General features: G+C 54.5%; 1 protein-coding gene across 3 annotated transcripts in view; it reads left to right on the top strand.

Annotated features, from left to right (window-relative positions):
- The window catches only part of TRPV4 (transient receptor potential cation channel subfamily V member 4), a 71,378-nt gene that overhangs the window by 45,209 nt on the left and 9,278 nt on the right, over positions 1 to 16,891 (top strand). For all 3 annotated transcript variants that reach the window (XM_081546129.1, XM_081546130.1, XM_081546131.1), the window contains 8 exons: positions 3,882 to 4,299; positions 7,472 to 7,644; positions 11,883 to 12,035; positions 12,786 to 12,926; positions 13,574 to 13,872; positions 14,705 to 14,884; positions 16,297 to 16,455; positions 16,678 to 16,770. In XM_081546129.1, the coding sequence (XP_081402255.1) occupies positions 3,914 to 4,299; positions 7,472 to 7,644; positions 11,883 to 12,035; positions 12,786 to 12,926; positions 13,574 to 13,872; positions 14,705 to 14,884; positions 16,297 to 16,455; positions 16,678 to 16,770 (1,584 nt within the window). In that variant the 5' untranslated portion in view covers positions 3,882 to 3,913. The remainder of the gene's footprint in view (positions 1 to 3,881; positions 4,300 to 7,471; positions 7,645 to 11,882; positions 12,036 to 12,785; positions 12,927 to 13,573; positions 13,873 to 14,704; positions 14,885 to 16,296; positions 16,456 to 16,677; positions 16,771 to 16,891) is intronic.

Here is a 16,891-nt window from a genome sequence, read left to right as displayed (position 1 = left end):
GCTGGTGTCTGTACACACTTGGGTTGTGCGGTGTAGAGGGAGTCCAAGGTTGGGAGTCCAGAGTCCAGTTCTTCAAGGTCACTCATTCTGTGTGGCATCATCTCAGAGGCCCCAGTTTTCTCAGCTGTGAAATGGGAGCATTGCAACTTTGCTCACCAGGCCCCGGCGGATTAACTAAGGGCTTCCCTGGTGGCTCAGACAAGAAAGAATTTGCCTCCAATGCAGGAGTGCTATGCTGTGCTTAGTTGCTCAATCATGTCCGACTCTTTGCGACCCCACGGGCTGTAACCCGCCAGGCTCCTCTATCCATGGGGATTCTCCAGGGAAGAATACTGGAGAATACTGCAGTGGGTTGCCATGCCCTCCTCTAGGGGATCTTCCCAACCCAGGGATCGAACTCAGGTCTCCCACATTGTAGGCAGATTCTTTACCATCTGAGCCACTAGGGAAGCCTAAGAGTACTGGAGTGGGTAGCCTATTCCTTCTCCAGGGGAACTTCCCAACCCAGGAATCGAACCGGGGTCTCCTGTATTGCAGGCAGATTCTTTACCAGCTGAGCTACCAGGAAAGCCCTGCGATGCGGGAGATCTGGATTCAGTCCTTGAGTTGGGAAGATTCCCTTGGAGAAGGAAATGGCTACCCACTGCAGTATTCTTGCCTGGAGAATTCCATGGACAGAGGAGCCTGGCAGGCTACAGTCCATGGGGTCACAAAGAGTCAGACATGACCGAGTGACTTTCACTTTTTCTGTCACTCACCCGCTGTGTGCCCTCAGGCAAGTCACTTAACCTCTCTGAGCCTCAGTTTTTCTCATCTGTGAAAGGAGAATTACAGCAGTACCTACCTCCAGAGTGGGATTTCTCAACCTCAGCACTGTTGACTTTTCCGGCTGAGTGGTTCCTTGTGGCAGGCACGGTCCTATGCCTTGTAGGGTGTCTGGCGCTACCCCTGGCCTTGACTCACTAGATGCCATTAGCCCTCTCTCCTCTGCACAGTGTGACACCAAGCATGTTTCTGGATATTGCCCAGTGTCCCTGGGGAGCCGAGGGGCCCCTGGCTGAGAACCACTGATCTAGGGTTCCAGGGAGGACTGGGTGAAAGCATGTGTGTGAAGCACTTGGGCCCCCAAGAGCCCCATGATCATGGTGATGATGGGGGTTTAGCTCGTAACTATCGCTTCACCGTAATTAATATGCTGACATTGATCCCTGTTTGCCTTGTCAAGTCTGCTGGCAGTGAGTTAGTGAGTGACCGAGCGCGGATTTGAACCTGGGGCTGGCTGACTCCAGACTCCTTGTTGTGGAGCCCCAGAGACCCTGGATGCTGTCTGGGCTGAGATTTCTTGGGGGAGGGGGTACAGGCATGGTAGGGGCTGGAGGGGCTGCCACATCTGGCCCCCACTTTGGGTGGAGGGTGTCTGGAATCCCATGGGGACCTGGGAGAGGGTGCAGTAATTAAGAAGTATGTGCCTAAACTCCTTCTCTTCCCCTGACCTTGGGGTCCCCAGTGAAGTGAGCAGGACTGTGCCCAGGGAAATCTAATCTCCCGCTCAGTGCCTACACCCCGGTGGACAGCCCTCCCTGCCTCAACATACCCCCATTCCTGCATCACAGAGCCCGGACTCGGGGCAGCCACTAGGGGTCTCTGTTGCCCGCCTGGCAGGTGGATTGGAGCTAATGTCTCCTGACTGATGCTAGGTGCCAGCACCCAGTGGGTGCTTCAAATTCTTGAAGACACTTGGCATCTCCCAAGAACTTTAGGAGGTGGTGTGGTTACCCTGGTTTTACAGGTGGGAAGACTGAGGGCCAGAGAGAGGAAGTGATTTGCCCAAGATCTCACAGCTGCTGATTAACCAGGGCCCAGAGAGGAGCTGGAGAAGGCAATGGCACCCCACTCCAGTACTCTTGCCTGGAAAATCCCATGGACGGAGGAGCCTGGTAGGCTTACAGTCCATGGGGTTGCTAAGAGTCAGACACGACTGAGCGACTTCACTTTCACTTTTCCCTTTCCTGCATTGGAGAAGGAAATGGCAACCCACTCCAGCGTTCTTGCCTGGAGAATCCCAGGGACGGCGGAGCCTGGTGGGCTGCCGTCTCTGGGGTCGCACAGAGTCGGACACGACTGAAGCGACTTAGCAGCAGCAGCAGAGGGGAGCTGGGTAAATCTGATTTCAGCACCTGTGCACCTAGCCCTTCCTTCCCTCTCTGATTGTGCTCATTGACACTGGACATGCCCGATCTCATTTAATTCTTCCTGCAAATGTATGAGAAAGCTACTACTGTTGTACCCATTTTATACATAAGGAGACTGAGGCTTGGGACACTCTCTCAAGGTCATTCTACACAGAAATAGCTTAGCTGGGATTAGAACCCAGGCCTGGAAGAGTCTAAAGTCCAGGCTCTCCCTCCCCGTTTGTGCCCAGAGTGGGGCCCATCTGAGTTAGGAGCCCTGACCCTCTGTGTGCCCTGCTGTGCCCGCCAAGAGAGGCCTCTTGCAGGGGCCCTCGCCTTCTCTCCTGGCAACCAAAAACAAACAAGGTGGGGACCAATCTTTGTTCTTCTGCTAATGTGCGCGGAGGGAGAGATGTAGAAAAGAGCTTTTCAGACATTTCTCTGCAGCCCAGGCAGGATGTGAGGAGTTCCAGGAAACTCGCCCTTGGTGTCCAGCCCACCCCATGGTGTGCTGCAGAGGGCAGGGGGCTGACAACCAGCAGGCCCTCGTCCCTCCCTTGCCCTTTTCCTAAACATTGGGCCTAGGAGCCGGAGAGACCTGGGTTCAAGTCCAACTCTTCTCCTTACAAGCTGTGTGACTTGCCCTCTTCAAGCTCCATTTTCTTCACCTGACAAATGAGAATAAATAATACCTTTGTCATCAGGTCGTTTTTCCGTGTGGCACCCCTCAAGGTGCGGGGGACGCAGGCGTGGACAAGGTAGAGGCCTTCCCTACCCTCTGGTATGGACATGAGTTTGGGTAAACTCCGGGAGTGGGTGATGGACAGAGAGGCCTGGCATGCTGCGGTTCATGGGGTCGCAAGGAGTCGGACACGACCGAGTGACTGAACTGAACCCTCTGGTACTCACAGCCCAGGAACTAACTAATCCCACGAACAAATGGTCGGGGGGGCTTCCCAGGGGAAGCGACACGAGTTGGGAACACAGGTGGGCAGGACCTAACCAGGCAAAGAGGGAAGGCAAAGACAGAAGGGAAGGGGTCAGCGCTTGGCACTGGGGAGCAGAGTTTGGGCACGGCTAAATAAACCCTCAGAACCTCAGTTTCCTGTTCTGTAAAATGGGGTCATAATGATGGAGCTGGGAAGTTGAGGGCTACTGACTCCCATGGTGAGTTCATGTGTATTTCCTGAGCGCCTAGTGTGCCTGCAGCACGCATTCAATGGTTATGTTTTAGTAGGTGCTTTCTGTGTGGCAGGCACAGCACAGGCCGCTGGATCCGTGTGCTCTGCTTCATCCCCATTTCACAGATGGGGAAACTGAGGCTGTGAGCCATCGGCTTTCCTGTCGTATGGTGGCTAAGTGCAGAACTTGGATTCAAACCCTGCTCTGGGTGCTCCAAAGCTGGTTTGGTTGGCCAGGAGTAAGCCCCAGGCTCTAGGTTTGGGGACCTGGTGTGATTCTGAGGCCCTTTCTCCTCTAGCTGATGTCCAGGGTAGCTAGACCCAAGGTGGACTCGTGTTTCCAGGTCCCTGAATGGAGCTCCTGTTGCAGCTCCTGCCAGGGGCTGGCGGCCAACCACATCTGGGAGTGGCCACCCTGCACCCCTGTCATTACAAGGGTGGCTTTGAAGCAGCTGGCAGCAGCGCTGTTTGCCCACGTGGGAGGGGGGCTTCCTGGAGCCCGCCTGACACCCCTCCCATTCCCTTGCAGGCCGAGCCGTGTAGACGGGTCCCCGGGACAGCATGGCGGATCCCGGCGAAGGCCCCCGCGCAGGGCCGGGGGAGGCGGCCGAGTCCCCTGGGGATGAGACTGGCCCCCCCGGCGGGGAGGCCTTCCCTCTGTCGTCACTGGCCAACCTGTTCGAGGGGGAGGACGGCTCCCCGTCACCCTCGCCGGCTGATGGTGGTCGCCCCGCCGGCCCCGGCGACGGGCGACCAAACCTGCGCATGAAGTTCCAGGGCGCCTTCCGCAAGGGGGTGCCCAACCCCATTGACCTGCTGGAGTCCACCCTGTACGAATCCTCGGTGGTGCCTGGGCCCAAGAAGGCGCCCATGGACTCGCTCTTTGACTACGGCACCTATCGTCACCACCCCAGTGACAACAAGCGGTGGAGGAGGAAGGTCATAGAGTGAGTATTGCTGGCTGCCTGGCCAAGGGTCTCCTCTGTATTGAATTCGCCCATCCACCCATCCACCCATCATCTACTCATTCATTCATCCAGCTACCTGTCTTTCCACCTAGCCATCCACTTGTCCAGTCCATCCATCTATCCATCATCTACTCACTCAAGTATCTGTCTACCCATCTATCCATCTGTCTATCCAGTCATCCTCTCGTACAACCATTTGTCCACCGTTTACTCCCCAAACATCTGCCCATTCTCCTATCTACTCATCGTTTCTATTCATCCAGCCAGTCAGCTATCAAACTATTCATCATTCATTCATTTATTCCATTTCCATATCTCTCTCTCTTGTTATTTCTCTTTCCTTCTCTCTTTCTCTCTTATCAGCTACCTGCCTTTCCACCTGTCCATCTGCTTGTCCAATTTATCCTCCATCATCACTCATTCAGATACCTATCGACCCATCTGTTCATCTGCCATCTCTCTGTCTAGCCATCTCCGCATGAAAACCCCTAAGAACTCCTCTCAGGCCTCTGTGTGTGTCTGGAAGACAGTCTTGAAATCTGCATATGTCCTCTTGTCACCTGGTCCTCCTCTGTTCCCCCTTGCTGATCACAGACTCACTTATGCCCTTGGATGAAGCCCACCCACCTCCTCAGCCCCTGCTTGGTCAGGAGCTGTCTCCTTTATTTATTCACTGAGTCACTGGTTTGTTCAGTGAATGTTTCTGGAGCATCCACCACATGCCAAGTTAGGGGAGGGGTTGGCCCTGGGGCTCCAGGAATGAGCCAGGCCAGATGCTGCCCCCACTTAGCTTAGATACTGAGTAGCTGTCACTGGCACCTTCAGTTTGGAGGGCAGAACACTTAATAAGCAGGTGAGTAGACAGTTCACTTTGGACTTACCTGGTGGTACAGTGGTTAAGACTCCACACTCCGAATGAAGGGAGTATGGGTTCAGTTCCTGCTCGGGGGAGATCATGCATGTTGCTCGGTCAAAAAAAAGAAAAAAGAAAGAAAGAATTCACTCTGGGAGAAGGAAATGGCAACCCACTCTGGTATTCTTGCCTAGAAAAGTCCATGGACAGAGGAGCCTGTTGGGCTGCAGTCCACAGGGTTACATGACTGAGCATGCACATGTGAGGAGGGTGGAGGGAGATGGGTTGGTAGCAATAAACTGGTAGAACTGAAAAAAAAGAAGTAGTTTACTCTGGGGGAGGTGCTGAGGTGAGAGAGGGAGCTGATACAGGAAACAATTCAGGTGGACTTCCTGGAGGAGCTGACATTTAGGCCCAAAGCTAAAGAGTGAGAAAGGGCAGCCACACAGGGGATTCATTGGAAAAGCTCCTGATGCTGGGAAAGATTGAGGGCACGAGGAGAAGGGGACGGCAGAGGATGAGATGGTTGGATGGCATCACCGATTTAATGGACATGAGTTTGAGCAAACCCCGGGAGATGGTAAAGGACAGGGAAGCCTGGTGTGCTGCAGTCCATGGGGTTGCAAAGAGTCAGACACGACTGAGTGACTGAACAACATTCCAGGTGGAGGCTGGAGAGGCTCGAGGTCTCCAAGGAACACAGTCCGCAAGCTGCAGGGTGAACTTTGTAACCTCCACTCAGAAGTGGAGACAGGTCCAGGGCAGTAAGGTTTCCCGGTGCCCTCTCCCGTTGGAAGCTGGTGGGCTCTTCATCTCCCTTTCTCCCTCCTTCAGGCCCTCATCCCCACTGCTACCTCAGACAGCCAGGGCTAGTGGCTTTGGAGGGGCTGCAGAGGTGTTGGAGGGGGGTGCGGCTGAGCAGCTGAGGTCTTCAGAGACCCCAAAGACTGCCTCAGTAAGGACGGGGGCGGGGCGAGGGTGTCTTTTCATTTTTTGGCTCAAAGGTCACAGTTCAGGAGCAGATGAAATGGGGGCTGCCCTAGCCTGTGTGTCCCCTACCCCGATGTCCAGAAGCACCTCTCCTCCCTTCCCTGGCACCTCATCGCTGGAGGCCCCGTCCTGGGGTGCAAGGTCTGGGCCCGGGCAGAGGAACAGCTCGGTGACCCCTCGTCCTTCAGCCCCGCCTCCTCTGTCCGGCTCCCTCTCTGCTCCCCTCCACTCTCCCCTTCGCGCTCCCCGTCTCCCCCTCTCCCGTCTGTCCTGTCTTCATTTCACAGGCTCCTCCTGCCCCTGTATGTGTTGGGCACTGGGTGGGTGAGGACGTGACCCAGAGCGTCCCTGCCCTCACGGTGCCCCTAGGCTAGCTCTGCGCCAGCTCTTTGTCTCTCAAAACCTAGAGCACAGTAGGTGCCCAATGAACGCTCATTGAACGGCTGAGTGACTGTCCATTTTTTCCCTTCTTTCCTTCTCCATCACTTCCCCTCCCCCAGCCCTCCCCACCTTATTCTTTCTCCACCCGCCTCTGTAGCTCAGCATTTGTTCCACACATACAGGCTCCGGACACCCAGTAGCACTAAATAATAACAGGAACAGCAGCTAACGTTTATCAGTGTTGACTGTGGTGGGGCCTTGAACTAAGCATCTATGTGCATGGCCTCATTTGTCTCAAATGTTTGTTGAATGGATAAATCAAGCAGTGAATGATTTGAATAAATGATAGAGTTGCTTTATCTTTTAGTCTGGTGTTCCTCCTTTCTGTCCTTAGTATCTTTGTCTCTTCCAGTCTCTGGCTTATTAAGCAGTTAATAAATGACAGATGGATGGATGGATGGGTGGATGGGTGGGTGAATGGGTAGGTGGGTGGAGGGAGGGAAGAATGGATGGGTGGGTGGGTGGATGGGTGGTTGTGTGGGTGGGTGGATGGATGAGTGGGTGCATGGATGGATAGATGGATGGATGAATGGATGGGTAGATGGGTGGGTGTGTGGGTAGATGGATGGATAGGTAGATGGATGAGTGAGTGAATGGGTGGATGGTTGGATGTATGGATGGGTGGATGGATGGATGGGGACCTTGTGAGCTTCTTTCTGACTGTCTCCACCCAGCACACAGTAGGTGCTAGGTAGAGTGTTGGGGTAAAACATTCCTCTGTGTCTCCAGATGTCTCTCCCCTCTCGGCCTGGCCCCTCCCTAGGGCTCCAGCTGCCCTCCCCTACAATCCTCTGGTCTCTAAGGCTGGAGACCGTGAGGGTGGGCAGGGGATGAGCCCTCCTATCACCCCGCTTCCTCCCCCTTCAGGAAGCAGCCACAGAGCCCCAAAGCTCCGGCGCCCCAGCCGCCTCCCATCCTCAAAGTCTTCAACCGGCCTATCCTCTTTGACATCGTGTCCCGGGGCTCCACTGCTGACCTGGATGGGCTGCTCCCCTTCTTGCTGACCCACAAGAAGCGCCTCACGGATGAGGAGTTCCGGGGTGAGCCACCCAGGAATAGCAGGCGGGCCAGCTGGGGGCTGGGGGAGGCCTGGCACTGGGGGCCCCCTTTCCCGTCAGTGTCTTCTCCTGGGTCAGTGGGCTGCACTAGGCAGGACGAGCACTGGACAGGGAGTCTGGTCCTGTGTCCTTTTCCATATTACTGAACCTCTCTGGGCCTTGGCTGCCTTTCTTCATTCATTCAGCTTTTATTTATGGAAAGTGTCATAGGTAAGCAGGGTCACATTACAGGCTGTTTCTTTACCATCTGAGCCACCAGGGAAGCCCAGAGTCTATCCACCCGGGTTCAGATCCCACCTCTACCACTTAAGGGAACTGTGGCCTCTTTAAGCATCAGTTTCCTCATCTGTACCCTGGGGAATAATCACAGCATAGCCCTGGCCTCTGCAGACAGAGAATCCCATAGTGCCAAGCACGAGGGAGCCAGGGTCCCAGAAGCCCCTGTCCTGTCTGCGGGAGCTCTGGAAGGGGGAGCAGGGCATTCCTGCTTCTGCTCTCCAGGTTCGAGCCCCACCCCTGCCCATTTTTCTGGCTCCCCACTGTAGGCTGGAGCCTAGTCACCACTGCCCTGGGACGTAGCCCAGACGGCTCCCTCCGGCCTCGTCCAGGCTTAAGCATCGCCTCAGGGCACTGGCCCCCTCTGCTGCCCGCCCCGGCCTCTCTGCGCATTGGGGAGGGTAGCCTGTGAATCCCTCCATCCTAGTCAGCCACGTACTGTTTGCCAGGTACCAGATGAGCTGTCATTAACTGGCCAAGTGACCCCACAAATCAATATAAAATATCGAGAATTGTGGCGTCTGCCAGGAAGGAGGGCCTGTCTCAGGTGGGCCGGCCACAGTCACAGGGCTGACAAAGCTCCAGGGAGATCAGGTATTTGGAGACTTTAGGTATTTCAAGCAAATTAAGCGCCTAAATGGGCTGACCGGGTCTGCAGTGTATTTTTCACATATACCTTTACCAGCCAGACTCTCTAAACACCAAAATAATACTATGCTGTATCACTGTGTCCATCAGAAGAGAATTACCAGACTTGCAAAAGGCATTCACTCATGGTGCAGATGGTATGGCCTTGTTTGGGGCACGAGCTTAGAGTTGGGGGGGTGGGGTCCCCCTCTCTCCTCAGAATGTCTCCGTGATGCTGCGAATCTAATTTGGAGATCAACCACATATAAGCCATGGCCAAACGGCCCCACCTAGCCCCCCAAGTTCACCAAGCAAAAGTGGGGAGACTTTGCGGTGGAGGGAGAGCCCCCGTGAAACAGAAATCGTGGTGCTTTGCCTTTGGCGGGCAGAGCAGCGCCAGGCTGCACTTGCCAAGACTTCTGGTTTCTCCTGAGTTCAGGACTGGGTCTCTGAGCGCAGGCTGAGTTCGGGCGAGTGGGTCTGCGTGAGCCTGGGTGGCGGGCTCTAAGACTGGCTGAGGTAGGTTCCTGACATTGTACGGAATAGGGCAGGTGTAGAGGGGGATTTACCGTGAGGCCTACTACTTAGGCTTCAGGACCCTCCCTTGCTCTGGCCCCTGGTACATCCGTGGACCTAACTTGGAATTTGTAATCGTGTGTTCATTTTCATAAACAGGATCCCCAAATTGTATGTCTCAGGCTCCACAAAAACTGGCTCCACCCCTGCATGTTTTTCTAGCCAGAGGTTCATGAGCTCATTGATTCTTAGGGGAGTCAGTGACCACCCCCGCAAAAGTTTGACAACCTCCAACTGAACAGTTTATTTAGGGCCCCTGGCTCCAGCCTCTCCAGTGGGCAAAGCCACTTCGCCACCTGGTGGTGGAATCCTGTGACTGCAACCACTTCCGATGTCTGGCTGAGCCCTGTTCTTGGCTTATCCCAGGACCCAGGTTAGCAGCCCTGTACCCTGCTACAGCCTGGGTCTGGGGTTGCGGAAGTCCAAGTCAACCATGTGGGCCACATCCTACATAAACCACTTGAGCCCTTGTGGTTTGGAATTCCATGCAGTGCACAGCTTGCCCCTTCACTGAATGTGTATTTACTCAACAAGTGGTTATTGGGCACCTACCAAGCGTCAGGTACGGTGCTGGCCCGGGGCAAAAAATGATGAACAAAGCAGATTTGACCCTGTGCTCAAGTTGCTCTCAGTCTCAGGGGTGAGACCGACATTGATCAAGCAATCACAGAAACAAATACACAATTACAACCTATAACTGTGTATCCACAAAGAAGCTGTGTTGGAGGATTTGACTTGATCAGGAAAATCTGGGAGAGCTTCCGGGAGGAGGTGACACTTGAGCTGAGTCTGAACGAATTCAAGTTAACCAGGTAAAAACAGGTGGGGGAAGGATTAGAGAGAAGGTTAAAAAGCAGCATGTGCAAAGGCCCTGCAGCTGACCATGACCAGAGTTGAACTCAGTTGCTATGTGGAAAGTGGATTCAAGGGTGTCCGGAGAGGCTGGTGGAAACCAGGCAGGTGTCCTGGGCATGTGAGAGAGATGCTGGCTGGGCCAGGTGGGTGGCAATGGAGATGGAGAGTGGTGGAGGGCTTGGAGAAACAGGTAAAACTGGTGGGGACTCGCTGGGGGAGAGGGTGTGCGGACAAGGCAGGACGAGGATGAATGGCAGGTTTTGGCTGGCTAGGACATCAGGGTCTAAGAAGGGGATACGTGCAGACGGGGTTGGGGTCTGGGGAATGAGAGTTGCGACAATTCTAATTTCCTAATTCCCTGTCAGTTAGGAAACAGACCGATTCACCTCGAGGCACATGCGTCTGAGCAGACTCCCCGGGGGCCTCAGCCAGCATTCGGCCCCCCCACCTTATGCAGATGGAAAGCTGAAGTCTGTTCTTATTCAGTACATAGTTACCTGCTGTCAACACTGGGCTGGGTGCCAGGGATGTAGCAAGAAATAGCCAGAATGAGGCTTGTCTGAGCAGCTTCACTCTTAGGGGCAGTGGGACTGGAATTCAGGTCTCTCTGAGTCTGTGGATTTTTCCCGTTCCTCCACTGATTCCTGGTATCTAAGGAGAGTCTGGAAAGCATTTCTGGTAGAATAATAACTGCAACAGTATGACTTATTGAGAATGCCTATCTACCTGGTGCTGGACTAATCAACAGCTATCTATTAGCCTATGATTTCCCTTTATAGGCTCATGTAGTTAGACAGGAAATGGAAGCAGGGAAAAGGTCACACACAAATCAGAAATGGAGAGCAAAGCCTGATTTGAGCCCCAGGGGTCCTGGCTCCAGAGCGAGCCCCTCAGCCCACCCTTGCCTCTCCTATTCCCCGTCCCGTTCCTGGGCCCCTTCCTGCATCGGGCTGTGTTGCCCTGTGCCTGGTTAAAAGCCAGTTCTCTTTTTATTGACTCTCTCTTTTAAAGATATAAATCCATTCATGTCACCATAAAAATTAATACAAGGGAAAGAAAATTGCAGAGACATTAGCAAGCGTTAGGGGGAGGTGTTAAAGACCCCTTAGTACCAAACGGAGACTGACTTCACGGGGGAGATTTGACAAAGAGCTGACACCTTGCACACCTGGGAATTTGCTGTTTTTATTGATGCCTCTGCAGGAGCCCCCAAATCCTCTAAGATTGTTTCCTGTCTATTATGGCTCACAGCCCCCACTTTGGGGAACTCTGCACTCCCTCCGCTCCCCTCTAGGGGCGCTAGTGCAACCACTTCATGGATAAAGGATCTGTGTTCAAGCAAAGGCTGCCTCCTGGGAACGTTTTTAGAGGTTCCCGGTCCTCATTAGCAGATTAAAGGCTCTGAGAAGTCCTGTAGTGAAGAAATGGTGGCGGTTGGCTTTGATTAACCCAGCATTCCCCCTTTTTATGTGATTTTTAAAAGTCCCCTCTAGGGATTCCCCTGGTGGTCCAGTGGTTAAGACTTTGCCTTCCAAAGAAGGGGGCCTGGGTTTAATCCTTGGTCAGGAAACTAGATCCTGCTTGCTGCAAATAAACCAATGCAGACAAATAAATATATTTTTTAAAAAATGGTCCATATTTTTAAAAAGTCCTTCCAAATATGCTTTGGTAAGTACCATCTCTCTACAGGCTGCAGCTTCCCATGTTTTAAAGACCTTCTGCTCCTCTGAGTTTCTTTGACCTTCTCAGTACGTTGGGGTGGGGTCGAGGAGCAGATAGGGGCCAGGCTCAGAAAGGAGAACATGGCCAGGATCTCTGGCTCCCTGCCGCCCAGCAGTTTGGGCCTCGGGCCAAGCACTCCTCTTGTTGCATGTGTCTCCCTGCAGAGCCGTCCACCGGGAAGACCTGCCTGCCCAAGGCCCTGCTGAATCTGAGCAATGGCCGCAATGACACCATCCCCGTGCTTCTGGACATCGCCGAGCGCACGGGCAACATGCGGGAGTTCATCAACTCGCCCTTTCGAGACATCTACTACCGAGGTGCTGCCCCAGGCCGGGCGGGAGGGGGACTCCCTCCCCACTTGTCCACCACGCGCTGCCCCCCCCCCCCCCGGCAACACCTCATTTCAGTCTGGGCCGCGAGTGGCAGCATGTCCTGGAACCAGTTGTCGAATGAATGAACGAATGGACTGAACAGCAACTACCCCTTCCAACTTTTAGATTCTGAGTTTCAGAGTCAAGGATTCTAAGGTTCTCACGTGCAATGAGCCGAAGGGGGTTGTGAACCTGGAAACCCGGACCCAAGATGCTCTGGTTGTGGAGACTCCGAGGCTTTGTGATGATAGTCCTGTGAGCCAACAGCTCAAAAAGGCAGCTCCCTGGGTCTAAATTCTGAGATCCATGAATCCACCTTGATGTTTCAGATTCCTGGATGTCAGATTCAGAGGCTGTGAATTTTGCGTCCCAAATCCTGTGAGACCACGATGCCGTTGTTTCCTCTGGCGTGAAAGGCTCTTACGAGTCTGCAAAGTCCCCACATTTGGGGTCCTCCAATTCGGATATCCCTTGAGCCTAAGCTCCTGCGGGTGTGATGCAGCAGGTCTGGGACCTCAGGCCTCAGAGACTCCACATCCGGGAACGTCTGAAGGTCCCCTTGCTGCCCTGGGGTGGATCTCCACCTTCTGTGCCCCAGCGCCCCTGACGCCTGGTCAGGGCTCTGCCCCCTACCCCCACTCCCCCGGTGACTGTCCCCCACCCACCCTGCGGTGACTGTCCGCCACCCCCTCCCAGGCCAGACTGCCTTGCACATCGCCATCGAACGCCGCTGCAAACACTACGTGGAGCTGCTGGTGGCCCAAGGAGCTGACGTTCACGCCCAGGCGCGGGGCCGCTTCTTCCAGCCCAAGGACGAGGGCGGCTATTTCTACTTCGGTGAGGAGGGGCCTGGTGGGGGCTGGGGCACATGGGGTAGAAGCTGGGGGCCACGGGGGGGTACACGATGATGCTGACATCCTGACACCTCCCAAGACACCCAGGGCCGCGCTGACTACTGGCCCAGACGGCGCCTGGTACGCTGGCCGCCTCGTTGGTCTTGGTCACTGAGGTCTCACCTTTGAGGAGTGGAGCGTCACCTCGCTTGCCTGAGCCTCAGCCATCCCATCTGTGCAGTGGGCATCATGACGGGATCAGAGGGCTATGGTGGGCTGTCCCCCACGCCCCCACACACACCTTATCGCTCGCATCCTCTGGTCTGACTTAAGCTGGCACTGATGGTCAGATGCAGCATCGAAATGGCATCACTGCCATGGCCCATGAAAGATTTTAAATTTCACCCCTGCTTAGACACACATTATTTGGGGTTCAGAGACAAAGTCCCTCAAAGAGTTCCCCACAGCCTCCAAGTCACGTGGCCATACCTCAGATAGCCACGTCCGTCTCCCTGGCGACATCGCCCCCAGCCAATTGCAGTCGGCCAGGGCTTGTTCACATTGACCATGGGCGCTGTGTCCATCATCACGGCATCTCCCCAGGATGGGGACCCGTCACTGACCCGGCCCCCCCGACACCCTGCCTCGCAGGTGAGCTGCCCCTGTCGCTGGCTGCCTGCACCAACCAGCCCCACATCGTCAACTATCTGACGGAGAACCCGCACAAGAAGGCGGACATGCGGCGCCAGGACTCCCGCGGCAACACGGTGCTGCACGCGCTGGTGGCCATCGCCGACAACACGCGCGAGAACACCAAGTTCGTCACCAAGATGTATGACCTGCTGCTGCTCAAGTGCGCCCGCCTCTTCCCCGACAGCAACCTGGAGGCCGTGCTCAACAACGACGGCCTCTCACCCCTCATGATGGCCGCCAAGACGGGCAAAATTGGGGTGAGTGCGGGGCCGAGGTCACTACACACACACACGTGCGCGCATGCACGGTGGGGGGGTTGGCTGCTGCTGGCATGTGTTATTAATGTGCATATCCACCTCCCATCCTGCCCACCCCAGAGTGCAGATGTTCTAGCTCAAGAACTTGCTGTGGCTCCCTGTTGTCCAGCAAGTCTGTTCAACTTCATCCCAGAGCCTCTCTGCTCATTCCACCCTGCTGGATGCTCACCGCCCCACTCCCACCAGCCAGGGCACGCCACTGACAGAGACCTGTGCCCCAGAGCTGCAGCCCTGCAGTACTCCTCTGCCCTCTGTGGCCGGGGTTCTGGTTCAGCCCCTAACCTGATGTGTGGCCTCAGAGAACATCCTCCTTTTCTCTGAACCTCTGTTTCCTCGTGGGGGCTTCCCCGATCGCTCGGCGGTAAAGAATCCACCTGCAGTGCAGGAGACTCAGGAGACATGAGTTCAATCCCTGGGTCAGGAAGATCTCCTAGAGCAGGAAATGGCAACCCACTTCAGTATTCTTGCCTGGAGAACCCCATGGACAGAGGAGCCTGGTGGGCTACAGTCCATGGGGTCACAAAGAGTCGGAAACCACTGAAGCAACATAATACACATGCTATTTGCTCATCTGTCAAACAGGATGGTAAGGGTAAGAATTAAACCAGGTGACGTGAGGAAAGTATCCAGCAGGTGCTCAGTAAATGTTTTCCCTTGCCTGTCCTGTTCTCTGGGGAGGCACTGTTTGCAGGGGTCCCTCCTATGTGAGTGGCCCAGCGGCAGTGCCCCTGCCCACCCCCCCAAACGCCCTGACTCTCCTCCTCCCACACAGATCTTCCAACACATCATCCGTCGGGAGGTGACGGACGAGGACACCAGGCACCTGTCGCGCAAGTTCAAGGACTGGGCCTACGGGCCGGTGTACTCCTCGCTCTACGACCTCTCCTCCCTGGACACATGTGGGGAGGAGACCTCCGTGCTGGAGATCCTGGTGTACAACAGCAAGATCGAGGTGGGCGCAGGGCGGGAGGGGCCAGAGCAGTGAGTCTGTGGACTGGGTGCAACAGAAGAGGCCAACTAAGTGCCCAGAATGGCGTCTGGCACTGGGGGGAATGGCAGGATTGTAAGGGTCAGACTTCAGGGGCACGCAGGACTGGTTCAGGATCCTGGCTCTGTAACTGACATGCTGTGTGACTCAGGACAAACTCCCCAATCTCTCTGAGTCCCAGCTCTCTCTTTGGTACCATGTGGATAAAAATAGAGCATTTCCCATTGGGTTGCTGGGAGGACAAAATGAACAGCCGGGCACAGGGTAAACATTATGTGTCAGCTATTATCATTAGCATTTGTTATATGAAGTTTTTAAAAGCTCTCTTTTTAACTTAGCAGTATTTTATGAACATCGTTCTGCACCATTAAATATTCTTCTGCAGTATCATTGCTGTGTGGAAATGTGCCACATTCTAATTAACCATTCCTCTATTCTTGGTCATTTGAGTTTGTTTCTGCACTTAACTATCAGGAATAACATTGCAGTGGCATCTTTGTGGCTACATCATTGCACATATCCTTGATGATAAAGAAAGTCAAGTCCTTAAAGAGACAGGATGCTGCACAAATGGGGCAGAAAGCCCTGGGGCCTGCGTACAGAAGGTCTTCCTTCCAGCCCCGGCTCTGTGAGTTTGGACAGATGCCTTCTTACACTGGAGCTCACATCCCTCGTCTTTCAAATCAGTGACCAACCTGATTTAGACTTAGAGTGGCGGTAGGTTTTAGCATCTCTGCTGCAAACTTTGATTGATTGGTAGTGTCTGCCCAGGAAACTGTATAGAGAACTATTGTGTGGGACTCAATTATTGCTGTATGTCCTGGGTTCAGACTTGGAAAATTGTGGTGAGTCAAGTATTTATCATCCTGGGGCTAAATGTCCCAGTTCCCACTTCCTGAATCAGAATGTCTGAGGTTGAAACCCAGGGGTTTATGTATTTATTTTCACTAAAGGTTTTTTGGCTGCAGCATGCAGGAACTTAGTTCCCTGACCAGGGAATCTAATTCGTGCCCCCTGCCTTGGGAGTGCGGAGTCTAAACCACTGGACTGCCAGGAAAGTCCCCAGGGATTTATGTTATTTAACAAGCTCCGTAGGTGATTTTGGTGCCAGCAACGTGGCAACATCCACTGATTAGAGTCTGGGGACCACAGGAATAGATGTTCTTTCAGGAGCTTTCTAGCTCTGGGTTCTATGTGTCTAGAACAGGCGAGGAAGGTAAGTTGGGACAGAACTGGGCAGAGCCTCAAATGCTGAGCCCAGAAGTCTGGGTGTCTGAAGAATGGGTCAGGAGGAGAAAGAGCTCTCGGGGCAGAGAGTGGAGGAAGGCATACTGGAGTCAGCCTGTCCACCCCCTGCCTACCCTGCTCCCCCACAGAACCGCCACGAGATGCTGGCCGTGGAGCCCATCAACGAACTACTGCGGGACAAGTGGCGGAAGTTCGGGGCCGTCTCCTTCTACATCAATGTGGTTTCCTATCTGTGTGCCATGATCATCTTTACCCTCACTGCCTACTACCAGCCTCTGGAGGGCACTGTGAGTGACCGCGAGCACGGCAGGAGCTGGGGCACAGCTGGGTCCCCTGTGGGAGGGACTGGCGAAGGCTTGCAACAGGATGGGAAGGTGCCCCCCATGCCCAGGGGGAAAGAGGGGTGAGGGAGGAGGCTCCACAGGACCCAGAGGTTTGGGTTGTTGGGGAACATCTGGATTTGGAGGGGCTGGGTGAGGACTTACATGTCCCTTGACTGACCCCCCCAGCCACCATACCCTTACCGCACCACGGTGGACTACCTGAGGCTGGCTGGCGAGATCATCACGCTCTTCACTGGGATCCTGTTCTTTTTCACCAACGTGAGCGCTTGGCCCCAGCCTTACCCTGCCTGGACCCTCCTCTCTCTCCACCTCTTTAATTTGTTTAATGTTTGGCTGCACCCCATGGCATGTGGAACTTCCCCGACCGGGGCTCAGACGC

This window comes from Giraffa tippelskirchi, chromosome 11 (genome assembly GCF_054371585.1).
Source record: "Giraffa tippelskirchi isolate mGirTip1 chromosome 11, T2T-mGirTip1v1.2.pri, whole genome shotgun sequence".
In the NCBI taxonomy this organism is placed as follows: Eukaryota; Metazoa; Chordata; class Mammalia; order Artiodactyla; family Giraffidae; genus Giraffa; species Giraffa tippelskirchi.
The sequence above is the reverse complement of the archived record's forward strand: the minus strand, read 5'-3'. Positions and strand labels throughout refer to the sequence as shown.